The 27576-nt window shown below is 44.6% G+C and overlaps 12 protein-coding genes and 2 non-coding genes across 14 annotated transcripts; 7 read left to right on the top strand and 7 right to left on the bottom strand.

Annotated features, from left to right (window-relative positions):
* Positions 1-596: 596 nt before the first annotated feature.
* On the top strand, positions 597-2479 carry C8R40DRAFT_1177305 (uncharacterized protein; the record flags this gene model as incomplete). Its single annotated transcript, XM_046232656.1, has 6 exons — positions 597-605; positions 663-1088; positions 1144-1244; positions 1296-1604; positions 1666-1834; positions 2201-2479. 6 exons carry the CDS (start codon positions 597-599, stop codon positions 2477-2479), a joined length of 1293 nt encoding a protein of 430 aa, XP_046079960.1.
* A 1129-nt stretch (positions 2480-3608) lies between these two features.
* C8R40DRAFT_1060747 (uncharacterized protein) lies at positions 3609-6451 on the bottom strand (the record flags this gene model as incomplete). The annotated part of the gene is made up of 3 exons (XM_046225376.1): positions 3609-4888; positions 4961-5773; positions 5827-6451. The coding sequence occupies 3 exons, from the start codon at positions 6449-6451 to the stop codon at positions 3609-3611; spliced, it is 2718 nt and encodes a 905-aa protein (XP_046079959.1).
* A 1580-nt stretch (positions 6452-8031) lies between these two features.
* C8R40DRAFT_1060780 (uncharacterized protein) lies at positions 8032-9651 on the top strand (the record flags this gene model as incomplete). The annotated part of the gene is made up of 7 exons (XM_046225377.1): positions 8032-8108; positions 8160-8329; positions 8374-8533; positions 8587-8972; positions 9027-9244; positions 9305-9359; positions 9440-9651. The coding sequence occupies 7 exons, from the start codon at positions 8032-8034 to the stop codon at positions 9649-9651; spliced, it is 1278 nt and encodes a 425-aa protein (XP_046079958.1).
* A 344-nt stretch (positions 9652-9995) lies between these two features.
* On the bottom strand, positions 9996-11454 carry C8R40DRAFT_1163804 (uncharacterized protein; the record flags this gene model as incomplete). Its single annotated transcript, XM_046230407.1, has 4 exons — positions 9996-10052; positions 10113-10899; positions 10953-10991; positions 11090-11454. The coding sequence occupies 4 exons, from the start codon at positions 11452-11454 to the stop codon at positions 9996-9998; spliced, it is 1248 nt and encodes a 415-aa protein (XP_046079957.1).
* Positions 11455-11574: 120 nt separating this feature from the next.
* Positions 11575-12742, bottom strand: C8R40DRAFT_801919 (uncharacterized protein). Its single transcript, XM_046236258.1, has 2 exons — positions 12594-12742; positions 11575-12531 (listed from the first exon to the last, which is right to left on the bottom strand). The coding sequence occupies exon 2, from the start codon at positions 12293-12295 to the stop codon at positions 11696-11698; it is 600 nt and encodes a 199-aa protein (XP_046079956.1). The 5' UTR covers positions 12296-12531; positions 12594-12742; the 3' UTR covers positions 11575-11695.
* A 260-nt stretch (positions 12743-13002) lies between these two features.
* Positions 13003-13648, bottom strand: C8R40DRAFT_801857 (uncharacterized protein). Its single transcript, XM_046236257.1, has 3 exons — positions 13327-13648; positions 13060-13256; positions 13003-13004 (listed from the first exon to the last, which is right to left on the bottom strand). Exons 1-2 carry the CDS (start codon positions 13596-13598, stop codon positions 13184-13186), a joined length of 345 nt encoding a protein of 114 aa, XP_046079955.1. The 5' UTR covers positions 13599-13648; the 3' UTR covers positions 13003-13004; positions 13060-13183.
* A 127-nt stretch (positions 13649-13775) lies between these two features.
* Positions 13776-13877, bottom strand: C8R40DRAFT_t280. Its single transcript has one exon. It is a non-coding gene; the product is annotated as a tRNA-Pro (tRNA).
* Positions 13878-15085: 1208 nt separating this feature from the next.
* Positions 15086-16183, bottom strand: C8R40DRAFT_1163803 (uncharacterized protein; the record flags this gene model as incomplete). The annotated part of the gene is made up of 3 exons (XM_046230406.1): positions 15086-15100; positions 15384-16053; positions 16107-16183. 3 exons carry the CDS (start codon positions 16181-16183, stop codon positions 15086-15088), a joined length of 762 nt encoding a protein of 253 aa, XP_046079954.1.
* A 1460-nt stretch (positions 16184-17643) lies between these two features.
* On the top strand, positions 17644-17734 carry C8R40DRAFT_t284. Its single transcript has one exon. It is a non-coding gene; the product is annotated as a tRNA-Thr (tRNA).
* Positions 17735-17843: 109 nt separating this feature from the next.
* On the bottom strand, positions 17844-20715 carry C8R40DRAFT_1133094 (DAK1/DegV-like protein). The gene is made up of 5 exons (XM_046229263.1): positions 20354-20715; positions 19449-20305; positions 18924-19400; positions 18748-18864; positions 17844-18696 (listed from the first exon to the last, which is right to left on the bottom strand). The coding sequence occupies exons 1-5, from the start codon at positions 20440-20442 to the stop codon at positions 18239-18241; spliced, it is 1998 nt and encodes a 665-aa protein (XP_046079953.1). The 5' UTR covers positions 20443-20715; the 3' UTR covers positions 17844-18238.
* Positions 20620-21230, top strand: C8R40DRAFT_801390 (uncharacterized protein). The gene has a single exon (XM_046236254.1). The coding sequence runs from the start codon at positions 20797-20799 to the stop codon at positions 21142-21144; it is 348 nt and encodes a 115-aa protein (XP_046079952.1). The 5' UTR covers positions 20620-20796; the 3' UTR covers positions 21145-21230.
* Positions 21231-21480: 250 nt separating this feature from the next.
* C8R40DRAFT_801492 (uncharacterized protein) lies at positions 21481-23131 on the top strand. The gene is made up of 7 exons (XM_046236255.1): positions 21481-21496; positions 21554-21641; positions 21696-21862; positions 21914-22048; positions 22109-22357; positions 22417-22915; positions 22971-23131. Coding segments are annotated over exons 2-7 (1101 nt in total). The 5' UTR covers positions 21481-21496; positions 21554-21592; the 3' UTR covers positions 22973-23131.
* C8R40DRAFT_801500 (uncharacterized protein) lies at positions 22743-24493 on the top strand. The gene is made up of 4 exons (XM_046236256.1): positions 22743-22919; positions 22971-24179; positions 24236-24381; positions 24438-24493. The coding sequence occupies exons 2-3, from the start codon at positions 23118-23120 to the stop codon at positions 24272-24274; spliced, it is 1101 nt and encodes a 366-aa protein (XP_046079950.1). The 5' UTR covers positions 22743-22919; positions 22971-23117; the 3' UTR covers positions 24275-24381; positions 24438-24493.
* Positions 24494-25918: 1425 nt separating this feature from the next.
* On the top strand, positions 25919-27541 carry C8R40DRAFT_1074474 (uncharacterized protein; the record flags this gene model as incomplete). Its single annotated transcript, XM_046226721.1, has 2 exons — positions 25919-25955; positions 26013-27541. 2 exons carry the CDS (start codon positions 25919-25921, stop codon positions 27539-27541), a joined length of 1566 nt encoding a protein of 521 aa, XP_046079949.1.
* Positions 27542-27576: the final 35 nt, after the last annotated feature.

Below are 27576 nucleotides of genomic sequence, written 5' to 3'. Positions count from 1 at the left end.
TTGTTCGAACTCGAGAACAAGTTATGAGGCTGTAGTTTACGGAAGACTTGTCCTTATGTAGGTCGCGTCATGCTATTTCGCTTTGCTTACTTGGAAGGAGTTTCTCCATATATGGTACTCAGTCACATTCTGTTGGAATACATTCATTTAAATGTGACCGGCACGGGATATCACGGGACTGTCACCCTCTGTCACGATTACTTTTTCTCGTCTCATTCGGTTACACCGGGGGCATTCACTAGGGCAGTTCGTGCTTCACTGCCATAAGGGCAGGTTGGAGGGAAGTATAATTTGCAGGGTTAGATAAGCTAGAGGAATATCGAGAAGATCATAAGATTACCTGGTAATGCACATTCCATGAGTTCTATGTATATATTACATAGTTGCCCTGAACGGAATTTGAATATTTCCTACATGCGGATTGGGCATGGACATTTTGGTCAAGACACCGTGTCGCCGTCACCTGAATAATTTGACGCGACGTGACATGATATTCCCTTTGTTCAAACATGAGCATCACAATTTACATGTGGTCAAACTGCTTATTTCTCGTTACTTGATCTTGACCCCCCATCGTTCTACACAAGGAAGTTGCTATGAATACGGTGAGCTTTGTAGAATATTTCCATGTATCTCCTTGCTCATTAACCTTTCTATCTCAGATGCTGCCACCTTGGCCTCCTTCTCAATTTGATGGTCATTTGCCTCATCCATCTCAGCCTCCGCCTCCATCTCCACCTCCATCTCCACCTCCACCTCCACCTGGACCTCCATCTCCACCTTCCTCAAGATGCAATAAGTGTAAGAAAGGTACAGATGAGGAACATGTGCATGACACTTCGGAACCTGGTGGCAATAGCAACACCAATGATGGAGATAGAAAAAAACGGAAGCGCAAGAAGAAATCAACAAATAAAGAATCAGCTCCTTGGGCCTCGACTTCTTCTGGACAGCAGGAGCATCAACAAACAGAAACACCCGAAGCATCAACAAGGAAGAAGCAGAAAGGAAAGGTAGTCAATGAGGTCTACCGTGTCAGTAGAAGAGATTTGAAAGAAGATGCCACTGGAGGTGCTGAACGTTTGAGGGTATGTGACCTGTCGTAACTCTTTATTGGCTAAGTAACAAATTTTTCTCACTTAGAATGGGATTGTTATTCATGTGCGGGCTTTCATGGGAGCTTTCAAAGCTGGAACGATACCGGATCCACCTACCTCTGCAGAAATTGCTGCATTCAAGCAAAGGTACACATTGGCATTGTATCTGGAACATGTCTTCATTCTGACTATTCATAGTCAATCGCTGGGTAGTGACCCTCATGCAGCTCTCAAACGATCCCTTACCACAATCAACACATCCTCTATCAATATTCTCAATCAACTTCGAACTTTACGAGAAGAATGCAAGCTGGCAGGCAGTACAACTGCTTCTAAAATCGCACAGATTCCTGATGATAAAATCAAGATGATGTTTGCTTGTCTTCAAGAAAGTCTGCACTGTTTCTGTCCAGATGTCTTTGGCACCCCAACTTCGTATTATAACCTAGTTCATGAGGGTCTTGTGATGATTACTTTTACACAGGTATATTCCCTCAGTGGATACAGGTAGCTCAGACATTCTTGGAATCCTCTTTCCTTGTTTTACTCATATGATTTATTTCCCTAGATTTCTTGGTATTGAAAAGGAGTATGTGGACAACACCCTTCTGGTGCAGAAACTATATCGTAGTTTTGTCTTCAGTCGGATGCGAAAGCTTATGCGGAGGGAAGCAAAGCAGAAGGGAGGGGTGCAAGAAGACCTAAACTATACGAAAGTGTATAAGGAGCGTCGTAATGTGAGTCTGACTGTTCTTGATCTATATCATCTCTTTTTCCAATTTCAAGAACAGAAGACTAAGGAACGAACAAAATATCATACTCTTCGACATTTTCACTCTCGTATTACTCCTCTCTTTGAGCAGCCATGCTGCCACTCAGACCATGAAGACGGTCCAGATGGATCCTACCATATCCTTACTATGCCTCTACGAAATCCCAAAGTCACCATGTTATATTACAAGACAGATGTCTACCGAGATGAATGCAAGAAGTATGAAGGAAGGACCAAAAACCAATGTCGACGTGCTCCTAGAATTCCACATCCAGAAAACAAGGAGACCAACTTCATAGGGCTTCCGAAGCCCTCTGTTCCATTGGACTAGTTTAATCCAGATGAGTTCAACAAACTTCCGGTGCACATTCGGGTGAAATATAGAGACTCTTCTGTGGTTTTACCTTTGGCAGAAAAGATGGCAGGTCCTGAGGATGATTGGAAAACGATGGGACACAAGGGGTTTATGAAGAAATATGGGAAAGAGGTTTGTAGCCAGTATCAAATCCCAACAAAGGAAGAAATGGAGTCCGCAGATGTAGATACAGATGATGAAATGGATGAGGATGAGGGTGATGAAAGCGATGGATCTGAAATGGATGAATCTTAGCACATTTCTTGCTCTTTCTCTTACTACTTGTATCCAAACGTTGAACGTTTACTTTTACTCAATCGAACTATTTTATCTATCCTTCATTGTCATGATTGCAATTCAAGTTGCTGAATATGGCCAAGATGACACACATTTCGTGTTGGTTCCCTTGCAGTTTGAATATTGTGAGTTTTGCTTTTATATACTGTAGTAGCTCGATGAGTCTATACTCAATATCTTTTCTTTTGGGCTTTATATAGAGATGTCATGTATCATATTCAGCTCCTCCATTCGCGTGCAAAACACTCCATCCATTTTCCCTCAGCATTCAATACTATTCCAAAGTACGAGCAGGAGGACTTCTGTATAACTTAGTGAGTTTGTACCCAGATTCTTCGCTGATGGGCTCAATATAGAGGTAGCATAGATGATAATCAGCTCCTCCATTCGCGTGCAAAACGCTCCATCCGTTCTCCCTCGGCATTCAATACTCTTTCAAAGTACGAACAGGAGACTTCTGTATAATTCCATGAGGTCGTACCCAAACTTCTTGCTGATGGACTCAACATGGAGGTAGTGTAAACGATACCTAGCTCCTCCATTCGCGTGCAAAACGCTCCATCCATTCTCCCTCGGCATTCAATACTATTCCCAAGTACAAGCAGGAGGACTTCCATATAACTTAGTGAGTTTGTACTCGAATTCTTCGCTGATGGGCTCAATATAGAGGTAGTATGGATGATAATCAGCTCCTCCATTCGCGTGCAAAACGCTCTATCCGTTCTCCCTTGACATCCAATACTCTTCCAAAGTATGAGCAGGAGCATTTCTGTATAACTTAGTGAGTTTGTACTCAAATACTGTGCTCATAGGCTTAGTATAGAGACCTTATAGACTTTATATAACTTCTTTATCTGCATGATATGATGCTCTATCTGATTTTCTTCAGTGTTCAATCTCCTTCCAAGTCCAACAGGTGTATGCACATCATCTTCATGATTGTGCTCACTCATGACCTCATGCTTAAGCAAGAGCCAGGAAGCCATAGTTTCCACATGAATATATATGCATTTTTATTCAACTATACATATGGTTACCTATGCATTGACAAACTTTGTTATTTCTGCTAAGTAAAAACCATATAATTTTATTTCCTACGTCCTCGGTTCAGAGACCAAACAATTGACATTGTTTCCTGTGGAATATCATATGTACCTGCTGGCCTTTTATATACAGCCAGATGACAGATAATATGATGTGGCTCAATCAAATAAGTATAGCTAGCAAGATTTCTCTGTACTAATTCACTTTGAAGAATTGAACAGGGTGCCCAAGCATAAGGACTTTTTACTTTCTGACTAGGTGAAAGTGGTAAATGTTCCTTCACTAATAGAAAGGTGCTCAATTTTTGTTCAAGTGGAAGCTGCCAGATTTCCATAATACATCCTGTGATGTGTTCCCCATTTCCTCCAGGTATATAATACTGTATGTGACTACCTGCTTCATGGGACACTATATTGCTATATGTTTTCCCTTGAAAATTGAAATCTCTAATACGCCGGACAACTGGTTGTAATATAGATAGCAATTGGTAGAGCATGCTTTCAGGATATGCAGTATAGTATTCTTTGCCTGTTGAGTTCAAATAATGAAGAAGAGTATTGTATTCTTCTCTTTTGAAGTCATCATACTTCTTGTAAAATTGTGCAACTTCATAGCTTGACATGATTGCAGGATCATGGGCAAATTCATACACATCAACTGGTGCTAAAATCTCTAAAAGGTCTCTTGTAGCATCATCCTCATAATTGGTTTCATTCAGGATGACATTGAGATTGGCTTTTCTGCCAAATTGTCTGACCATGGTCAACTCCATTTCATTGAAATGATTATTTGTTGAAATTTTGGCAAACTCTCCATTCAGTCTTTCTCCTGGAAACTCACTCAAACAAGTTAATGGACCCCAAAACTTTAATTGTTCAGGATTATGCATTGCATAATGGTGATTAGGTAAGGAGTGATACTGGGGAAATAATTCTCTCATAGAATTCCTGTAACTCTTGAAGTATTTCCCATCTGCTTCTGTTGGGGTTACTGAATAAGATGCAATAATATTGGTAGCAGCAACTAGATCACAAAAATTTTCCAACAATTTCCTCTCAGTCTCATTCCCAAATGCCCAAAGCTCAGGAATTATCAATGGAAATATTACTGTGAAAAGGATTAACAATTGATGTGCTTTGAGCTTTCCATGAGATTTTTCTCCTAGATTTCTTGGTGGTCTTTCCACCCAAGTTGGCAATAGAATTTCACTGATGCAATGTCTGATATGAGCAATCTGCTGGGGTGTAAGTTTGAATAATGTGTCAACATCTAAATCCTTGAAATCTGGGTCATCAGAATCATCTTCTTCATGTATATGACTAGCTACATCCCATTGCAATGCCTGAGATGTCAATGAAGATAAGGATCCAAGGCTTTGAGATCTTGTTCTAGGACCAGGAGTTGCAGTGGGAGTACTATTGTCATCATCTACATCATCCATAGTGAAATCATTCAAATCATTTGCTGAACCAGTAACACTTTGCTGCCATTCTCTTGACTCCTCTTCCAAATCTTCAAGTTCAGAAAGACTTTCCTCAGTATCAGCAACAGAAAACTCTTCATCCCGATCCCTTTCTGTTTCTTCCTGTGTAAGCTGTTTTTCTTTTTTTTCTGTGCGCCCCAGTCCCCAAAGTTCACGGAGGTGAAATTCAAGATGCCCCTCTAATGTATTATGCATCATCCCAAGAACAACATGCTGGACTGGATCAAAATATGGAATATCATGCTGGGGAATCCACCTGATGCTGTTTTGCTTGAAAAGGTTTTCTTTTTCAGAGAGAGTAACTGCATTTTTCCATGCCTGAGCTTGAGCTTTTACTGTGTTCCCATCTCTGAGCTGCCAGGAATCATAGTCAAGGCTTTCCACCTGTTCCTTTGAGAGGGTGCACCAGGTACAGAAGTATGTTGCACTTGGAGAACCAAATCCAGTAAACTTTTTACTTCCCAAAAGATCTGCAATATTAGGGTACACTCTTGCTGAAACCCTTGTACCCCCTGGATGACTAGAAATTGGCATTGATTTACCTGGCAAATCAAACTCCATAATGCTGTTACAATAATGATGGAGTATATGATGAATGGTGCCCACAGTAGGCCCATGAGGACCTGGCATCATTCCTACTACAAAGATATTCTCAGGTCTAAATCTAATTTCCAAAGGAAGATTGAGGCAATATAGAACAATTGCACCACATGAAATTTGTTTCCCTGAAAACTGATCTGAATATTATTTGAGGTGAAACATTTACACTAGAGCTCACCAGCTTGCTTATTTCCAAGAGGGTTAAACCAGTCCACATACACTGAGAAAATCAAATCATGTGGAGAATTGAGATTATGCCTTATACTATCCCAGAATGGACTATCCTGAATATCATACATTCTCTCCTGAGGAGCTGGATTTTGGGTTTTAATAAATGTTTTATAGAGACATTTCTCAATTGAAGGCCTATTGAGAAAAGATTGAAGCCAGGAGTCAAAGGAAGTAGTTGTATATGAGCATCGAGGTATCTGTATCTTGTATCCCTTTTTTGAATGCCTAAAGGACCATAGATCTGTATTGCATGGCTTGGCTCTGGATGACTTTTGATAGTTGCACTTTTTCAATGTAGTATCCAGAGGATACATCTTGAAACATGTAGGACAGCAGAATAATCTGTGTATTTTGGGATCCAAGTTAAGCCTTGCATATACAGTACGTATATCTAGAGGAATGCCAATTTTGGGGGTTTGTGTTCCAATCTCATAATCAGCTGCCTGAAGGGCAGCATAAGTGAGGTTTAGCATTGTGACCACTATTAAGTTGAGGGCTTTTAACACAGCATTAACTGTGTTGCGGCTGACACCTGCATATAAATTTAGCCATGCAGCTAAAAGACAGCACATATGATAAATAGGTGTCATAGCTAAATTATGTTGAGAGCTTTTTAATGATCCTCAAATGTCAATACAACATACCTGCAACCAGATCAGGAATTTCAGGAGGGAGAGTGGGAGCAGAGGCAGGATTGGTACCAGAATTTAGAGAAAAGCTATGGGAAGCTAGATTTTCACTTGAAGATGCCAAAGCATCAATCTCTGCCTGTTGTCTGTCTACCTCCATTTTTTCTATATCAGCTTTAGCATGAGCTGATTTGACTGAATTGTTCAGTATCCGGCCTTGCACTTTTTTCCCATTCCATAGTGCTGTATACTGGCTACATGCAGAGCAAGAGCAGAGACACTTTGGCATGGCAAGGGTATGGGGCGATAATTGAAGCACAATCTTTAATCAACAATCATTTTAATCCAAAATGCGTGAGATAGATGGATAGATATGCAGCTCCGTCTAAGACGGAGTCCGACAAGGAAACAGCCAGGCCTTACTATTTTGGCTGCAGCTCATCTGCCATGGGATACTGCAGTGAAAGTTCAGGGGTTGATGTACAGAGTATAGTAAATATACATTCTGGTATGATAAAAACAAGTTATTCATTGTCTGAATCCTCTATCTCAGTCTCTGCTAAATTTCTTAGGCATTGATCAAGGCCTGTATCCAAGTAGTTTTGCGATCCACGATGTGATTGTAATCAGAGTGGGAATCAACTGACAGGCCGAGGGCCGGAGCTGTTATTTGTTTCCGATCATCCTTGCTGTGGCATAGAACTGCCCTTCGACCTGCCTTTATGGCAGTAAATATTAGCCTGCCCTGATAGATGCCCCCGGTGTTACTCCCTGTTACTCCATAGATAGTTTAAGTAAATTTACTTTTATTCTGCTTTTCTCAAAAAATCAATGTCGGCGCCTGAAAGGCGCCCCCGTTTTCTGATTCCATAATATTCAATTAATATTTAATAACCCACAAAGAAGAAGCCGAGTTTTTGCCATGCACAGTGGTGCAGTGGCCTACAATCGCATGTGGAATCTAAAAAATTAACAACCAAAGTAAGGGCGGAGAGTCGAGATCAATCACATTCGTTAATGAACCTTTTGGCGAGTATCGTCGACTAAGACTTTGAATTTGAACGTTGAATGCTGAATTTTCTTGGGTGAAACATTGAAGCTTGAAGGGTTACATATGTATCGAATCCGACCAATTTTCTCTCAAAATCGAAAAAACAGAAGCTTTATATGTACCTGAACGAACAGGTCATGAAAATCCTTGGGGGAAGCTTGAGATGATCCAAAGGATATACACTGTTGAAGGGATAATGACAAAGGTGTGCCGATAGACAGATGGTCACTGGCAGGTCACTGGGAAGGTGTCGTCAAAAGAGGAACGAAAAGTGAGGCTGTTTCGAAAGGTAGAGGAATGAGTTTATCACAGGTGCCGATCGCGAACGACAAAGCCTACCCTAATGCTGCAGCTTGGTCCGTGCGTCCGTCGCGTCTCATTCTCTTCTGAACACTCTGAACACCTAAATACATAGTCAAAGTTACTGGAACCAGCGTGTGCTACGTAGATCTCTCGGGTAGCACTCATATTCATGGCGCGTCGTTTCGGACCGGAAGAGTCTAGAGGATTGGCTGGCGGAAGCTTGGTGTCTGCAGAGTCTCTCCGATAGTAAGCACTTTGGATTTTTCTCTGCTGTGTCTCTCAGTTGTTTTTTGTTAGTCAAAAGATGGCCGATAATCTTTGTGCTCAAGGAAAGCCAAATGAAGCTGCCCCGTTCATGCTCAAAGCGATGCAGGACAAGAACAATGTGGATATATTCGTCACCTTTGCTTTTGTGCAACAAAATTATCGGAAAGCTCTGGAAGTACTGGAGGATGGAAAATTAATAGGTACGCGTCATTTGGAGAATGTCATTGTTCTGACAAACGTGCAGGTGAAAGTTCCCTCGAATCAAAATATGGTCCAGACGCGTTCAAGGATGGCGGACCTCTTGTGGGTCATTTCAACGAGGTCATGGACACGAGACCCTACATGCGCCTTCTCCAGGCAATGGTCCGAGTGGCTGTGGAGTGCAAGAATCACTGTAAAGCAGCGTTCGCCTGTTTCTGTTTTTCTTCGATTTATTGACTCACATATTGTCATGCAGTGAAACAATAATTGAAATGTTCCGTCTAAACCCTATGGACCCGATGCAACAACACAAATGGCTTCCCACTCTACTCTGTCGCATAAAACGCTATCCCGACACACTCTATTTCTGTCAGGTATTCTTAGACATATTCGTCTCCCGTCTCTCCCTCTCCCAGCTTCCACCCGGGGGCGGAACTCAGTTTTTGCCACCCAGGCGTGAGTTGTATACCCCTCAGGAGCAGGAGAAGATGGCGAGTTATGAGTCAACTATATCATATGGTGCAGCTCTTGCAGCATTTCGTTTGTCAGGCGACTGTGAGGAATCAAGAATGTACCTTCGCGCTGCAGTGAAGGCAAATCCAACTGTCATGCTGAAAATCTTGAGGAGATCAGAAAGGCCTAGTAAGGTCCTGTGCCTCTCATCGAAACGCATTGTTCCTGATTCTGAATCTTCAGGAACTCTCAACGCCAGCGCAAGGTCATACAACTCCCCCGAAGATGCGCATGATTATCTTTGGCTCTCGCAGGACCTTTGGTTGGAAGAGGATGTTTGGAACTGGGTTCATGCTAATTCGGATGCCCAACAAGCTGTGCGGAAGGATTGTTCCCGGCCTGGTTGTCGGCGAGGAGAGCAGAGTCCCGGTGAGTTTAAGCAGTGTGGTGGATGTCATACGGTAATCCAATCCATGATTCTTGAGGATGGAGAACTGATGAAGGTACAATTCCTCCACTAGATCTTGTACTGTAGTCCTCAATGCCAAAAGGACGACTGGAAGCGACACAAACCGGGTATGATCCTTCATTAACATTCATCTTTGACATTTGCCGTCATCGCTAATGTCCTTTCTATGTCTATGATACTTCATTAGACTGTGTGTTTGAACAAGAAGCCAAAGCCATTCGACGTGCTATATCGAAAGGCCAACCCATCCCTGCGAGTGGTTCCATTCCTGTTTTTGCTGCTGACTTTTCAGAAGAAGGTGTTCGAGGGTACTTCCTAAAATCTGCCTATATTGTTGATGTATTTTGGCCCTTACTTTTCTCTTCTTACACAGGTATGATCCCGCCCCAATCAAAATGACACCGGAACAAGAACGCGAAGAAGCTGAACGGCGAAGGAAGAGAAAAGAGAAGAAGAAGCAAATGAACAAGAAAAAGGAGGAGAGGAAAAAAGCTAAAAAGAGGGAGGAGAAACAGAAAATTGATATCGAGGCCGCTAGGAATGACGGGAGTGATCTGGAAGACATGCAAGAACAAATAGCTGATGCTTCTTTGGAATGAAGAGGAATCGCAAAGGGTGAGAAAAAGTACATAGAGTCCATGTAATATAATCAATACTGTACATGCATGCTAGAGCAGGATAGAGCTCCTAATAGATAAAAAACAAAAAATAAATTCTCGTTGTGCTATTTTTACACCGGGATCCTACAATCGATTTCGCATACACCTCACACAAACCATGATATGACAATTTCTGCAGCCCTATGTCAATTATATTGATCAATAGAGGGGTCTTTCCAGAAACAAAACTTGTAGTCTTACCTTTAAGAACAGAGGTAGGAAATTCCCACATTCCTCACACGTACCTCCTCCTTGATGATGCCTCCATCGATGAGGGTTGCAATCATGATAATACCTCAACTCTTGCGTCCTCTGTTCGACACGTCTTTGAAACACAGCTGGCTCTGCCGCCCGTGCCACCGCACCGAATTCTTGCTCGACTCTCGCTTCTGCTGCATTCAGCAACCTGTTCTCCTCCCATTGTGGACATTCACATTCCTTCCATGGAGCAGCACACATGTAACAGAATTGCATATGACAAAGACAAGTCATATGGTAACAGCCGACCCTGAGTTCAATAATGGAGCTGCATCGAGGGCAAGTTTGCCAATGCTCTTCCGTCGCAAGAGCTTTGAGCTCCAGAAGCGCGATGTTTTCAGCGCAGCTCTCGCCGGGATGAGAATGCGCTTTGCAAAGAGCACAAGTCGAAGCAGAGCATTGGGAACAAAGGATGTTTGAGGTTTCAGCCTCAGCAGATGAGCCAAGAAATTTGGAACAAATTGGAGTTGAACAATAGACCCTATCGTTGGCAAGAGTTCCAAATTCATGAGATTTATTCTCAAATTTTGTCCGCAAGTCGTCGGGGAGCAGCTGGAGTACATCCGCCACAGGTAGGGACTGTTGACAGCATCGAAGAGGAAATAACGATTCGTCGCCGATGCAGGCCAAGACGAGGTCCCGAAGACACTTGAAGCAGTAGTAATCTTTGCATGGTGCTTGGAAGGTATTTGATGAGCGAAAGGAATCTGTACAGATGATACAGTGGACTCTGAAGACCGAAAGGTGTCAATATACTTTCGAAAAGTTGAAAACACGTCTTACCGAAAGGGTTTACTACCTCCAAAGTGCGGTGACGATGGTCTGCCTGAAGACGCGGAATGCTCCCCAATTTGATCTTCTGTGTCCGTCCTACAGGAAAATGAACAAGATGTCACTCTTGGAAAACGACTTTGACCCACACTTCAGAATCCACCGCTGAATCCTCCAACGCCTTCTGGGCGTCAGATTTATCAGGCAATGCCTGCCCTAGCGAAAGAGCCTGGGCATAACGGTGATCATCGACTGCCCCCAGCTCTTCCACGCTCAATTTTGCCAATATAGCCTGGTCAACGTCAAGAGCATGCTGAAGACTGAAGGCAAGCCGCAAACTACCAACTACAGCCGCGTTCTCCTCTTCAAAAAGCTTAAATGCGATTTCCTCGTCGGTTGCAGGATTGTCTTCGCGTGTTTTTCCTTTACGGGCAAATGTAATGTCGCGTATTTCTTCGAGTGTGAGCTGTGAACTGACAAGGGAAGCCAGGCAGTCCGCAGATTCAAGCTCCATGGTAGTGCAAAAAAGAAAGGATTCGAACGAAGAAGCAAGGTTCTTCAACGGCCATAAAACTGTATCATATATTGTCAAAAGCGTCAAACGTGTCAAGCGTCAAAAAAGTGTAACTACGGAGATCCTCGATATCTATGCAAGCATGAAGATGTTGGAGTTTGAGCGACAAAAATAAGATTATCCTTTCTGATCCGACCCAGGAGAAAGCATTCGACGGGCAATGTGACCCAATATTTGTGTTTCAGCCACGGCAAACACAGATCGATGCCCACACAGACCCACACCGATAGCAGAATTCCGACCGACACCGGCATACTATATGACTACATCCTTCAGTGAGCTCAACGAGTGCCTTGCATCCAGGGCAAGTTTGCCATCCGTTCAAGCGAGCGAGGTCGCGTAGTTTGTCTTCTGCCAAGTGCTCCTCAATGATAGGACAGGTGAGAGTCTCTGAGTGAGCAGGGTCTTTGCACAGAACGCAGAATTGCTCAAAGCACGAAGGGCATCGGTGCGAGGGAGGTGGACTGGGGTTCGATGAGCTCTGATATAGAGTGTCGGGAACGTTATAAGACTGTTTAAGGGAGCCCCACGATCCGAGGAATGTAGAACAACGAGGAGAGGGACAGTACACCCGATCTTCTGGGCGAACATCGAGTTCCAAGGCTTTTGCATTGAACCGAGTCCTTAGATCAGAGCCGATTACAAGTTTTTCGAATGGTTGGACGGGGTTTTCCATTGGTGAGCTGTGATCATTCTTCTCTGTGATGAAACTCATGGGACTTCCGCAGCACTTCGGAGGAAATAAATTATCATCGTTGATGCACGTTTCGATGAAGTGCATTAGACACGAGCCGCAGTAGTGGTGTCCGCAAGGCTGAACGAAAAGGGGAGTCTCTTCATCCAAGCTTTCTGTGCATGCTACACATTCAGGTATTGGTTCAGTGAGATGTCTGCATACCGAGACGTGTTAAGTCAGTAAGCGAGTTTCAAAAAGATTGGTCACACCCTGTGTGCGAGTCTTGACACGAATACACAAGTTCAGATGCGGTGGAGCTCGGAGGAAATGTAGACGGCGAGCTTGATTAATATGGTAAATGAGGATATTCGTTAACGAGAACAAGAAAAAACGATCCCCAAACCTTGAAGAGGCTTCATGCAATTCGTCGTACGAGTACGAACTGCTTGACGAAGAAGCAGCATCGCTACTTGGATATCCTTCCGCGTTGGGGTGTTCGGCGATTTGAGCGTCATTGAAGAATGATAATACTTGTGCAAACTCTTCTGCCATGAGCTCCAAGGCATATTCCTGGTCCAGATATGTATTTCCACCACGAAGCTCGCGAATATCATCTAGGGCAAGCTGAGCTATGAGAAGAGCAGAACCTCGATCAACGTTGCTTAATGGTGCTGAGGTAGTCGCCATCGGAAAGTCGCCTAGTGGAAGTAGCAGAAATTGCAATACAAACACGTTGGCGGTCCAACGATTGACGATTTCACACTAGACAGAAACTTTGTGCTATAGCTTTCAACAGGTGTCAATAGAACTGTATCTATATGAAAAGATAGATCAGATGAGCGATTTCCACTGGTCGATAACCACCAAACCTTGAGTTTTACATCGAAGGAGAGTGATCTCAAATAAGTAGTCGAAGTCGGAACGATGTTCTATGCCACTCATTGAATGTCGCGATGGACAAGTTCTCCGTTATTCAACGATTCGACGTCTATACTATGAGCGTCGCAACGGTAAATGTTGTACAATTGTATGAGCGACGCGTGTAGAGTACGGAGTGACATAGAAGCTGACGAGTGCCCTGTATATCAGTGAGTGAGGATAGCAATGAACAGAAAGAAGTCGATTGTAAATCTCACCAGAGCGCGCCTTGGAACAAGGGACTCAATATCTGATCTCGCGCCGTCACCCATAAAACATGTCTCCATTCAATTTCTATGACCGCCTCCGATTCATTTTCATCATCCTGCTTAACTCCCGCCTCTAGGATTTGTTTCCTCGTAGACTTGTGCTTCAAGGTACGCAGGTGTATATATGGCTGTATACTTCGCAGGTAACTGGGTTCAAAGCGCAGGTCCGGAATTGGTGGCAGATGAGGACGGTGATAATGATGAAGTGAATTCGAGGACATGGTCGTGGCCGTCCGGTTTCAAGTACTTTCTGGCGCTTATTTTGCCCATATTTTCAAGTATGCATGATGCGCGATGTGATAATATCAGAATTGTTGCTTCTCTCTTTCCCGTCGATTGAAATATCTACCATAGTGGAAGCGAGAAAAACTAATCCAGAATGGACTCAAAAAATTTAAGGGCCTGACCGGGAATTGAACCCGGGACCTCTCCCAATGTTACAACGTTAAGCTGCGAGCAAACCGCCCGAAGGGAGAATCATACTACTAGACCATCAGGCCGACAACACAAAGAAATCTAGCCAGCATCAGCTATACGAGGGACTACGTATCTCCAAAATTCTCCCCCTATTCGGTAACGGCTCGGCAAGAGCTTTACGACCATTGCGATTCGATATAATCACAGCCACAATCGAAAGGATCAGCACCCCCATTATCGAAAGGATCAGCACCCCCATTACAGTTATCTGACCCAGCCATGCAAAAGTCAGGAGCGCAGAAACAGGCAGAAACCGACTGACAAGCTTGGAATTGCAGACACGATCCAACCCCTTGGAATATATTCTTCAAACAACGGATTGGTCAAAGTTGTCGTAAGAGATACGGTGACTAACCGACGTTGCTGCTGCCCCTCCTGTCCAGAATAACCACATCATCACCACGCCGATAAGTTCTGGTCAATATAGACGTAAAAACTCAAGCTTTAGGGTTTCTACGAAGAAAAAAATTAATAATCCTGTGTGTAGTAAGCGTCAAAGAAGCAAGTTTAGCAGGCTGTAAAGCAATTCGGCGGTGATTGGATAGGATTGGATCTGATGCTCTGATAAAAGTCAATGTGAGCGAGGGTACTGCATATAATGATAATGATATGATATGTGAAAGAAAACGCACCGTAGAACTTTGCTTACAAAGTAGCGTTGATCCTAGCGCAACAAAGTGCAAATAAGACGAAGGTGCTGGCAAAGACAAGGTAATTGCTAATTCACGCAGGCAAAGTGCATCAGGAGTTAGGCTAGGACCACTTCGACGACAAGAGGAAACATGAAATGCACCAAAACTGAGCAGCGCCTAGCTCAGATTAGCCCCAAATTAGTCCTTCAGCGTCTCGGAATCTTGCTGATGGAGGAGAATTGGCAGAAATTTGAGTGAAGGATATCGATAAACAGGGATAAACTTGATCATGACGCAGAGAAATAAGAAAAAGAGCGCGCTAAACGTGTAGGGGGCATGGATCTGTCCTATATATAGGCTTGTGACAACCAGCAACGTGAATACACCCAGTTAAGCCGAACAGAGCCTTTAATGCCCATATGGATTGATGGATACATATTCTTTTTGCAGTGAAGAAGAATTTCAAGAAAGTGGTGAGAAATTTTGTCACGAGCGCTTCTGAGGCGATTTCAAATGTTTCTATCTTGGTAGTCGACATCTACATCCTTGCACATTTCTGCAGTTCTGGATTTTGGATAAAAATCGCTTGTAGGCGAGGCCTAACGTTTGAGGTCCTATCCCCTCATTACCGCTAATCTACAAGTCGAACCTCGTAACTCGCAAGCTCGCCAAGATAAATCAAGTAAAACTGAAATCACCGCTGAAAGTCTGCGGGTCGAGACAGACGCAAACTCAGTCAAAAGTACATGACCTCAAAGTATATTACTGCTTGAAGCTTGAAGTCCAAACCAAAGCTTAAAGATGAACGGAATATCAAAAGCCTTATCCGATACTTGACAACATATCCGGTAACCAGAACACCAGAAAATTCTACAATCTTGCTAACATAGGTTGTACAGAATCGTGCTCGTACTTTTCTAGTGCTTTCATAAACCTATACCACCTTCCATCGTGCCATTGCATTAAACCTCTCCATTCCTCACTGTCCGCTCCAAAAACGGTCCGGAAGGAACACAACCAGCCTGCAACTGTAAAGTCTGCGAAGCATGGCAAATTTCCTCCCATGATTAAAATATCGCTTTTTCGCATAGTCCTATCCAGCATACCAAGTCCCTCCTCGAACCTCCGCCACTCCTGATCCCTTTTCTCAGACCCCTTCGCCGGGTATAACTCGGTGAGTTCCATTCCGAACATTTCCTTCCGAGTGCGGCGAAAATATACCTCGCTTCGTGGATTTAACACACATGCAATCGATGGAATAAGAAATTGGAGCATAGGTTCTATTCTCGCCGGAAATAGGTCGTTAAAAGACGCGTGGAATGCATGAGTTCCGTTGGGAAAAAGGGGAGGAGAGGGGTATGTCTCTTCAAGGTATTGTGCGATGGTAAATGAGTTTGAGACGACGGCGTTTGTAGCGGAATCGTGGATGACTGGAAGTGTATATTTCGGGCTACCGTCAGGCTTAGTCTCGGTGGGCGCGGCGCCGAGCAGCTGCATGATATGCTCGAGGTCAGGAAACTCGACCAGGACTGTTCGGTACGGGAGGTTCTTGTAAACAAGACTATACCTGGAGAGAAAAGTCGTTAAAATGAAAGCCGATTTTTTTTTGAAATCATCCACCTCGTCTTCCAAACATTCGGATTCCAAGCGGTATGCTCATCTCGTTTGGCGGGAAAGTCGTATAGTGTTATGGTCATGGTTACGGATATTCTTGAGATCACAGAAAGTGAGTAGTGCTACGAATTTATTCTGAGGGTCCAAGTGGGACATTTTATAGCCTCAGATATGAGGTGTGGCATCGTATGACGAAGGGGTGAACATGACTAGTTTATTCATCTGTAATCCTAGTGGTCTGGCATATCGATCTATTCTCATGGTCACAAAGCTCAGCATTCATTGAAGGCGTCCTTATTTTGGAAGTAACCTCTAAACTTATGGAGCTGGAAGGGAAATAACAGTAACCGTTTTAGACGATGGGAAGTTAATGAGAAGCATGTACCTTGCTTCCTCTGAATTCCCATCGAAAAAAATCTCCGGGGTTCAATACAGTATGTATACTATACTTACGAGACTCTGACGGGGGAACCATCGGGTCTAGTGACTGACGCGGTTTGACTACAATGGGCTTAAAGGATGAGCAGATATTACCATTATACCTGACTGGCAGTATTATAATGTCCACTGCACTATTCCTTCTGTCATAATTTCCGGCTTTTTAAATCTGCGCTAAGGATCACCCTAGAGATCAGTGGTGATCTACGAAGACTTCTGAATATCAGAAGATATAGGAAAGGGGAAAAGGCGCGATTCCAAGCGAAAAACTTGAATGACTTAAATTTGTGGTCAAAGGCAAAAACGAAAGTAGAAGAATTAGAGCCGAGTTTGCATAAACCGTTGAAGCCGTTGTAATTCCATGAGACTATGAGGTACATTTTCCAGCAAGATGAACTTGATAATGATTGGAAGAACTTCCTTCGAGATAACAAACTGAGAGTATTGAAATCACATGAAAAAGACATAGCTTGAAGATAACTTGCCACTCGTAAGCATTCGTTGAATAAACGAGTGCGGAGGTTGCGGCTGCGCTCCTAGCCTATGACTCGGAGTCCACACTCCCTTCCAGTAATCGAAAATCATCTCCCAGGAAATAGGCCAAAAAAATTCACCCGAAGCACGTTACTGCCACAGTAAGCTAGTAAGATGACTGCCTCCGAGTTCAAGTGTAAGCCTGAGGAGCGAGCCGGAAGAAGCAGATCATCCACTTATCAACAAATCAGAATACAGAGCCTGAGATGCATTGGCAAGGCTTTTCTCCGGGAAAATGCTGCTGTATAATGTGGACTTCTCAGGGGCCTTTTTGATTCAGAAGAAAGGAAATTTCTTGGGAACTTTTGAGAATCGTAGCGGTGATCCGTTCTGTCGATGCCGCGGCGGCTGTAGTCGAGTCGTCGAGATCTGGAGAAATCCTCAGGCTCAGAAGCTTGTCAATCTTCAAACAAGTGCACCAATGACCATTAGCTTGTTGGTGAGTTAGACATTTTTTTAGATTTTTTAAAATTTTTCCTGTCGATTAACAATCACCTCCTTCAGCTCCTTCCCCATTTCCCGGTTCCTTCACTTAACAGTAAATATAGAAATAGTATGATGCATGCTCATTGCCTTCTTAGCTCAGTGGTAGAGCATTGCACTTGTATGGAATCCGTTGAAAGGAAATGCAAAGGTCAGTCGTTCAATCCGGCTAGGAGGCATAACTTTTGTTTGTGGTCAGTCCGTACTGTATGTGTACCACCGGGCGGCCTTTGTGTACTGAGTCTCCATACTCTTGCTGTAAATTTGTTAGAGCATATTTTTCAGTCTTGAGTATCTGAAAACAATATCATTGCGCGATGTATGTATACTAACTAGTATTGAGGAACCGGTCAAAATTATGTAGATTTTCCACCAAGTCTAATGTTATCGCCGAGTAATGGAATGGCCAAGGGTTAAGTAACGTTCAAAGTTTTATCATATTTAATAACAATTGACCGGGAGATCCTCTCCATATCTGCAGTGTAAAATATTGTAGACCAAGGATGTACCATCCCGAAGCATTAGAAGTACCAGCAAATTGCAAAGTCAACTTCAGCTATCCCATGGGTACTTGGGCCTCACACCTCACGTCAGCAGTAAAGCAAAATTCATCGATGGGGCACTGTCCTTTACAGTGACAGTTATATTTGGATTTTCATGCGATCACAAGAGCCCACAGTCATTCAGGATTCCTTAGCCTGCTCACAGAATCCAGCCCAAAACCCTTTCGCAAGCACTGCGACCCCCCAAGCCCCTGGGTCTGGGGGTAGTTCCAATCCTTCTTTTAATTCTACATATACCGCTCGTCCCAGTTTAGGCTTCATACCTCTCGTGTTAAGGGCTCCTTCGTGAGCTCGGTGACAGGCTTCAGCGACTAGATTACCGTTGGAACACTCCGTAGAGCTTTCGAGCCCAACTTCATCCGCATTCCTGCTATCTGACAATGGAACTGTAGTATCACATAGCGGATATAATGCGTCCATGATGGTTCTATCACCAGGTTTGGCCGATGTGTGGTGGGAAAGGGAGGTTAAAGCGTCAGAGAGCGTGTCCATGAAGCGTACAGAGGAGACCGATGTTGAGGATGGGTGAATCATGCGCTTTATAGCGGACGACCAAGCGGTGAAGAAGATGGCGAATACTGAGGCGAATTTGAAGCGAACTTTCAGATGAGACGGAAGGAAATGCTCACATGCGCCAATGGTCCCACCCATGTTGTCCTCGAGAATTTCGCCGATACGGTGGATTAACTGATCTGGTGAAAGCTTACTAACTTCGAGCTGTTGCGTTTCAACGGATGACAGAATTGCTGCAATTCGAAGCATGAGTGGAATTCCTAGTCAGCGATACATAGAAAATTTCATACACCTTTTGCCCCCCGCGAGAACGTCGTACCACAATCCCCGTCCCCCACGATGGTGTCATACTGTGTCAACAAAGTCTCCTCTCCAAGAACAGCCGTACATGCTCCTATTATCCCTTCTTTCACTCTCTCAGGCGACACGTCTGCATGCTGCCAGTAGGTCGTTTCTGCATGATCATCCTGCGTTTTGGAAGTTCTACTTCCCCCCGACATCAAATCCAGCACCATTTCTGTCGCGCGATGATGGCTACGCAAGTCTTTCCGGCCATCCGAAGACCAAAAACGACGAAGGCCGACCCAGGAATGGGCTTCGGTCGGGTCGTCTAATAATCCTAGAATGTCAACTGAATGGTAGATGGCAGATGGGCGTGATGATCGATAGACACCGGAAACGTTGAGAAGGGAGATTGAGAAACCAGGGGCGTTCAGCGAAGTCATGAAAGACGAGCTATATATTCTTAATGGGTGTATGTCGGAAAGAGCTGGAAAACCTCTCAGCTTCTTCTCCAACGAGTCTAAATATAACGCACCAAGTCTAGCAAGGATATCGGTCATAATTGCTCCCATTTCTAGTTGGGACATCCCTCCCAAATTGTTCACGAACAAGACGGTGATATCTCCTTCCTGAACAAAACTATCTCTACCTCCATCTACGACACCTCGCGAGCGCAATAACTTCCCTATTAGCTCATCGATAAGCTTCACTGAATCCCTTATGTCCATCCTATGTACGCCCGGTTCGTTATGGAGTCCCAGCCCTACTTCACACTCATCATCACCAATGGTGGCACTATAGGAGTTATTACCAGGTATATGGCAATGATCCAGCCCAACACCGATACTTGCGAGATGAGAAACAATAGTGTCTCCCGCGTGTTTGAGGTTTTCAAGGGAGGATCCTCGTTCAGCTAGGGCTCCCAAAATTTTGCAGACAAGAATATTACCGGCAAGCCCTCGTGGACCAACAAGACTAGAGCTTTCAGAATGAAGAAGCGAAACGTCGTCAGCCACGACGACACTATCAACCCGGATCCCTTCTGCCCGAGCCTTCTCGATCGCAAGGCCGAAGTTGAGTCGGTCTCCGGTATAGTTGTTAATGATAGCAAGGACATCCTTCCTATGAGGGACGTGGATAGCAGATCTGTCTGTGATTGTATTCCTTCTAGGGTGAACGTCTTCGCCGGCGTAAGCCGCTAGACGAATCGTAGAGAGTATCTGTTTAGCGCTCGGACTTGCAAAGATCTCGCCGGAAACAGAGGCCGCAAGCATGCCATAGCCTGTATAGGATGCATGAGCTGGTTCATGCCCTGCCCCTCCGCCGGAAATCACGGAGACCTTGGCTTGTAAGGATGGAGGGGAGACGTAGACCGTTTTAGAGGCTTGATGTCTAAGCAGATTGAATTAACTGAGCAAAATAAGCCAAAGCTAGACTCACAAGCGAAGAGAGGGATTCAAAGCAACGGCGCCTTGAAGAGATTTCATCACCAATCCATCTGAAGAACAGTATACGTGCTTCCGAGACATGGTGGTTGACGATTGTAGTTCTCAAGATTTCAGCATTCGTCCACCACTGGGATTAAAGTAGTCAGCTGTTTTCGGATCAGCTGAGAATCGAGGCTGAATAGGAAGACTTGTATTGAAATAACACCGAAAACATTCGGAGTGCGTCGCGTAAGTTGTCGGAACATCGATAAGAATATTTCAAAGTGAACTTTGAAGATGGTGAAGAGGTTTCAGTGAAAGCGCGGGAAACAACCTGAACCTCAGTTGGAGTCATTTGTATTTCGTAAGCCGTCCTGGTGTCATTATGCACCCAGTTATGCACAGAGTTGTTACTTTCCACAAACTGGCGAACACTTTGGGGTTGTTGCCAAAAAGATGTCAAACCTTTGTACATTCGTCTGGTGGTTGCTCGAAAATCTTACTGCTGATATAGATATCCCATTTTCAGGCTTCAAGGATAAGGTTCGGATTACAACATGCTATGTATTGCAATCGGGTCCACAAGTTTCGCTACAATGCCGAAGAAAAGTGTTCAAATTGGCAGTCTTCACTTCTAAGCGATATGGACCGTTATTTCCTTGCTTACACCCCTTGGAATGGAGGATGGGACATGGTCAATCCGCAATCTTGTGTTATGTTTGCGATTGCGATCCCTACACAACGACCGACTTGATGATGGAGGAACTTCGTAAAATGACTTCACTAGCCTGCCTCAATCAGTAAACACTTCCCCCTACAACACCCCATCCCAAGAGCTGTGAATGCTGACCAACTGACGGTTCTGAGGTACCTAAGTGTTTGTTCTCCGAAAATTGCCAGTGAAATAAGTGATGGATGAACTCAGCGAAGTAACTTTACTAGTGACTACCTGGCTAGGCCCTGGCACTGTGCCACTATGATAGTAGCAAATGTTTACGAAGAATTGGCAGCATCGTATTTCACGTGGTTCTTTTCGTTGAACACCTTCCTCGGAGTCGATGCACAAGGAATATATACTTCACACACCTATGCTCGAATTGTACCGCCCAATGACATTCTCCCCAGAGTTCAACCCCATAAGCAGTGTTATTCCAGTGTCCGTGGTCGTCGGTTACAACAGTAGTTCAACTGCATAAAAATCACTTTTCTCAAGATTTTCGCCCATCTGTACATAGCGCCAATATCTTGAAGCATGCCATCTATCGAAACCAAGAAAGATGGTGACCAATTTGTGGTAGAAGGTGGGTATCAATATCGTCTGAATCCTACTTGCATTGATTCGACAAAGTTTGTAGCAGTTGAATTCCTGTGGGAAGACCCTCCGCATTCGAAGGCTAAGCCTAAGAGATTCACTTTGAAGAAAGACGCGAGCAACGAAGTAATAATAGGGAGGAAATTCTTTGGAAGCGACAATACTGTAGTAGGCTCGAAGCATGCAATATTGAAGTTCGATGGGGTGAAAGTGCGTTACTGGTTTTCTCCCTAACGATAGAATCTCATCGATAAAGCTTAGGTATATATCACAGACACAGGATCCAAAAACGGGACATGGTCGAGTTCAGCGGGCGAACTTGTATCAGGGAAAGCATACGTGCTGAAAGATGGAAGTACGATAGTCTTTGGTGAAAAGCATGATAAGACTGATAAGGTGTGCAGGCTACTTATATATAATGAACTTCCACGTTAGACGATTAGTGATACTGCCTAGAGTCCTGACGCCATTCGTGTAAGGATCAACATTCTCAAATCCGAACCTAAGCCAAAACTCAAATCGATTCTCAAAGTCACATCGGCCAAACATGACGATAAACTCAAGGTTCCCGCACCTCCATTAGCAAGATCTGTCACTCCTGATACTTTGAAGCCTCCAGATGACCCAAAAAAACACCGTCGGGTCGTTAGCTTGGAGATTCCTTCTAAGAAAGACAAGCCCTCACCAGTGGAGGTCCCGGTACAAGTAGGACTATATACGTACCACACATCGTCTATTCCATCTAATCCGCTTTTTCTGTTTAGCGACCAATTCAGAAAGCTGTTGCTAGCACAGAACTCCAACGCGAAGTCAAGATCCCCTGGTCTGAAACATTTCGACTAGGTTTTGGCGTAGATGCTCTCACCGGAGAATCGATGGCTGGTACTGCCATAACATCATTCAAAATGTCTGGTTCGCCGAGGCCTAAACAGGTGAAAACGTATGTCGACACCTTGCATTGGAACGGTATCAAGTCTTTACAAGATCAATATGATATCGAAATCGGTGGAACTGTCAACGTCGCTCCCGCTTCTATCTCGATGAGCACCCGAATATCTTCACTTTTGTCGAAGAATGCATCAGCATCGACGGTGCTGATACAGTACAGAGTGATCGGAGAATTTGAACCAGAGTTCATCCCTTCAAATGTAGCGTTGCAGAATGGTCTAAGCGATCTTTCGGAAGACGACTTCCGAGATAAATACGGTGACTATTACCTAGCAGGACGACAACGTGGATATGGCTGTCGGATGGTCATTGTTTGTCAGTAAGTGCTGATGATATTTCTTGGAAGATCGCCTAATCACCTACCGTTTAGAGTTGATGATAAAAGTGTAACTGACAAGGCGGAAGTTGAGGCTCAGGCCCTTGTGGAAAATTTCTTTAAAGCTGGAGCGGGCCATTCGAACGTCAAGTCTCGCTCGAAAAGTTGCAGTATACTGCATGTGATGATTGAAACGTACGGATGTTCGGCGGATGCTTCATATCTCTCCAATGGACTTCTCTCCCCAAAGGATGCGCTCGCTGCTTTACCGAAGATCATGAAGGATCCAAAAGGGACTCCGCGAATTGGGATTCTATATCACTACAGGTGTGCTTCATTCTGTCTCCGAACAACACAATTTCTATAACCGTGTACTCTATTGTCAGCACACTCAAACATTGCAAGCTTCCTCGTAGTGTCACCGTTCATTCGGATGTCTTTGCAAAGATACACGAAATGCGCGAATTATATTTCGACCTCCAAACATATCTTGAACACCCCGCTTTCCAATCAGAATTCTATACTCGAGACGCCGAACGTGTTCGGTCCGCCATTCGCGCGTTTGACAAGAAACGCAAGAACCTTGTTCGAAATTTGAAGCTTGACCGCAAGCAGAAGCGATTACAAGATACAGAACTGTACGCTCAAATTGCGGAGGCGAAGATTAAAGCAGAGGCGTTGATGAGACGACATGAATTCATTGCCGGAGTGAAGGCCTTGTCGAGGAAGGCTTCTCGTAGTTCTAACCTTGGGACAAAGGACTCGCTGTCCTTCTTCTGGGAATGCGGAAAAACCGGTGGGCGAGTGAAGAAGAAAATGAGATACTATACGGAGGTGACTTTTGGCCCCGGGTTCGATGCGTACGAGGCTGAATGGGAATCTCCGCTTGTCACCCCACTCAATCCATTCATGAAGAAGTTTATTCGCTCAGACCAGCCAGAGCAGATGAATTTCGTTCGAATCGACCCAGAAGAAGTAGATGGGAAGAAGGGTCGATTGGAAGAAGAAGGAGATGACAGAGAATTCTTTAATTTTCGCCTAGCCGGAGGAAAGGTCTATGTTATCGGATGGACATTATCATGCGTCTGGGATGGAAAAGCCGGACCTGGCCCTGTCATTCAACTGGACGATGGTGAAAGTAACTTTGTTCTTAGTGATCGATTCAGCGTAAAGCTGGATACTTCACGTCCTGGAAAATGGCATTGCAAGGTAACATTCGTGTTCCAGTCGAGCTACAATTTTCCGGATTTGAAACTTGAACAGGTGCGTGTCCGTTGTTTTCCCCAAGTACAGACTGTTTATGAACTACTCACCGGCAGAGAAATATTCCTGAACCTGATATCAACAAAGACATCTGACAACGTTGTTACCCTCCACTTCTCACCTCACAATCCTTCAGTTTAAATGTAGAGAGGAGTCGCCGGTGTTATGGGAAGTCCCGGAAATACCTGTAAAGTGTTCATGAGTATGTTTGCACAAAAATAATATAATTTTTGTCAACTAATGATAGCTGGTGCGAAGTGCGAGATACTCATTAATGCATAATGATGTTTCCTATATTAGGTCCATGCCATATCACTAGTATCACCGAGAGATTGAAGATTGATACTTTGTCGTCATGAGCTGCCCTTGGTTCCGCAATTTCGTTCCCCAGCATTTCCTCCTAGGTCCCTGCTACTACCATACTATTACACAATCCCTGCTCCATTTTCACTCAGCATTTCCTCATTATTCTCCACCATGATCAATGAACCTTTCTATCGATTTCTGTCCAATTTCTCTAATTTGGGCAATAAATATTATATCTGCATTTTCATGCTCATACTCCTTTTTGATTCAAAAAAAGAATTACTCACCTTGAACTTTTTGGGGGTCTTTAGAAATGTTCGTTTCCTGTACATTTTTTCTTAAGTTTTTCTTTTTCACTGATGTTTGTTATGATGTAGATATACTCAGCTTTTTCTGTGATTTTTTATTGCTTTAGCTTCAGGGACCATCGCCCTTCAGCTCATCCAGTTGGCACCTGAATCCGATGTGGTGTGTTCAACAACTGGGACTGGGGGACTCAGGGGGTGAAGGGCCATTCGTTGACAAAGCACCTCATTGGAAAGTATGTACACCCCCAATATTATCCGAAGTGCAATGTCTAGCCCAGCACCGGCACAGCTACCTATTGCAAGCATATTATGCAGGCAGGTATGTCATTTCCTCGTAGTGGGATAGCTTCTCGCTGTGGCTATAGAATATAGTTCTCCTTCAGCTATGACGACGACAATAATATTTGAGGCGACATTGAAACAAAATGTCTAAATGTGAGACACTTCTCCACTAATCATACATCGAGCAGCCAGTGGAATTCATTGGTCATTGAGTATGCCAGTGTATATGTAGAAATTGAGATGCGATACACTGTGCTCCTCGCGCGCATATGCGTGAGTAACCATTTTTCAGGTGTGAAAAATTTAATTTATTCTGGCTCTCCGCAGCCGACACAGCCGAATCGAGACTGACAGTGAAAAGATCGGCGGTTTGCACAGGCCGTATTTTCTGTCTTCGACGACGACCCAACTTCGGACAGAAATTTCCTTTATCTTACAACCGACGCTCCCTTTCTCCACTTTGGTTCGACTTGCTTTCATCGTATCGCGCTCTTTCTCTATTCCTACTTCAGTATTCGGACAACGAAAGGAAAATCAAAGGAACGGATTCGTCTAATACGCTCAAGCAGTTTAATATTTAGAGGGAAACGAAGCATAATTAGAAGGGTGTTATAGGTTACTACGAGGGTGAATAGTTAAAGTAGGTGGCTTCTTTCTTCTACTTGGAATTCGGACACATTTCCGCAATTGCGACATCTTGGCCTAGGTATATACGGCTCTCTCATTGTACTGGCCCCACTTTTCGTGGTTCTAGAGTGGCACTTATATACCTTTATATTGACCCACAACACTGACTAACTCCACTGTCCATTCCAGGCCATTCCCTCTGTAAGACACGAAAACATGGCCGTACTACCTTCCCTGAGTGATGCAGTCACTGGTGTGCTCGGTTTCTACTTTGCACTTCTCATTGTACTGATAAACTTGGTTGAAACAGGTACTGCAAATACATCTGCTGATTCGACCTCAGCAGCCACAAGTGCTGCTTCTTCATCTGCGGATGCTACTTCCGCTGCACCTACGTCTGCTTCCTCCGCATCCCCAACGTCCACTCCTAGCTCAACCCCGACGTCAACTGCAGCTTCCACATCTGCGTCAGCCGCAACCTCCGCCTCAGCTACGAGTGCCCCTGCCTCGAGTGCTCCTGCTTCTTCCGCTCCTTCTTCCAATGGCTCTTCTTCATCCAGTTCTACTTCCAGTACCTCGGAGAGCTCCAACTCTGGAAGCCCCAGCAAAGCTAGCCCAACAACAATCAGCAGCACTCTCACTGCGGCAATGACTACCTCTGTCCAGGCCACGGTCATGTCAACTGGGTCTGATGGTAAAGTCTACACAACGGTGATTGAGACCGCGTCTGTTCTTTCTGCTGGTTCTATTGTCACCTCGACTGCCTCCGCTGACGATAACAGCGGTACGACCTCCTCTAATACAGCTGAAATCGTTGGGGGTGTCATTGGTGGCGTTGGTGGTCTTCTCGTCATCCTCGGTGTGCTCTTCTTCATCCTGAAGAGACAGAGGCGAAAACGCCAACTCGAAGAGGCCTTTGACGGTAACTTTGATCCAGATCGTATCGTAAACTCTGGTGGATTCGGTGCCGGTGTTCGGGATAGCATGGCGAGTTCCAGTGACACGGCTGGATACGCGTACGCGGGAGGCGAAAAAGCTAAAAGTAAGAAGGCCGCCAAAAGAGCGAGTAGAGGGGCGAATATGTTGGGTGAGGGTGAAGGGACCTTACCCGATATCCCTCTCGACGGAGGGTCGCCCCATCGTCATCCGGAAATGCAGCAGCTAATGTCAATCGGCGCAACGTCTCGGAATAATCTACTTGATGAAGAAGGCATGGATGACAATACACCTAATCCTAGTCCTTATCATAGTCCTCATGCCAGTCCTTTCCACAACTCATTCTCTTTACCCAATACTGCCTCGTCTGATGGACACGGCCTTGTTGGTGCGATGACGAGTCCGCCACGGTCACCAGGTGGTCGACCGCTTTCGATATCCGCATCGGCGTCACTTTCTGGTCATGGACATCCTGGTTATGGGCCTGGCCCAGGATATTCAAGACCCCCCTCATTCTACGGCAATAACGCTTACGGTATCTCCCCTCCAGGCTCGCCGCCTCCGCCTTCCCCGCATAACGGATACGTGATTCCTCCTATGCGTTCGCCTTCCCCCGGTGCTTCTTCCGCGTACGCAATTGGTGCTTACCCAAATATGCCTGCGCAAAATAGGAGGTACTCAAATGGTCCAGACGTTGCAGGCGAGATGGGTGCAAGGAGATATTCTACCGGACCTTCTATCGGACCTGCTTTTCCAGCACAGGGAAGTAGTTTGGCTGTAAGGAATCCCGACTCGGAATCATTCGCTTCGATATCTAGAATCGCGGAAGGTCCAGAAGAAATACCGCCCACATACGATAGCCTGAACTTGGGTCATGGATCGCGACCTGTGGAGAAGGCATGATAAAATGAAGCGTTGTTCCTTTGCCTCTGACCTTC

The sequence above is a fragment of the Lentinula edodes genome (genome assembly GCF_021015755.1).
Source record: "Lentinula edodes strain Le(Bin) 0899 ss11 chromosome Unknown C8R40scaffold_62, whole genome shotgun sequence".
In the NCBI taxonomy this organism is placed as follows: domain Eukaryota; kingdom Fungi; phylum Basidiomycota; class Agaricomycetes; order Agaricales; family Omphalotaceae; genus Lentinula; species Lentinula edodes.
Note: the sequence above shows the minus strand (reverse complement) of the source record. Positions and strands in the feature narration are given on the sequence as shown.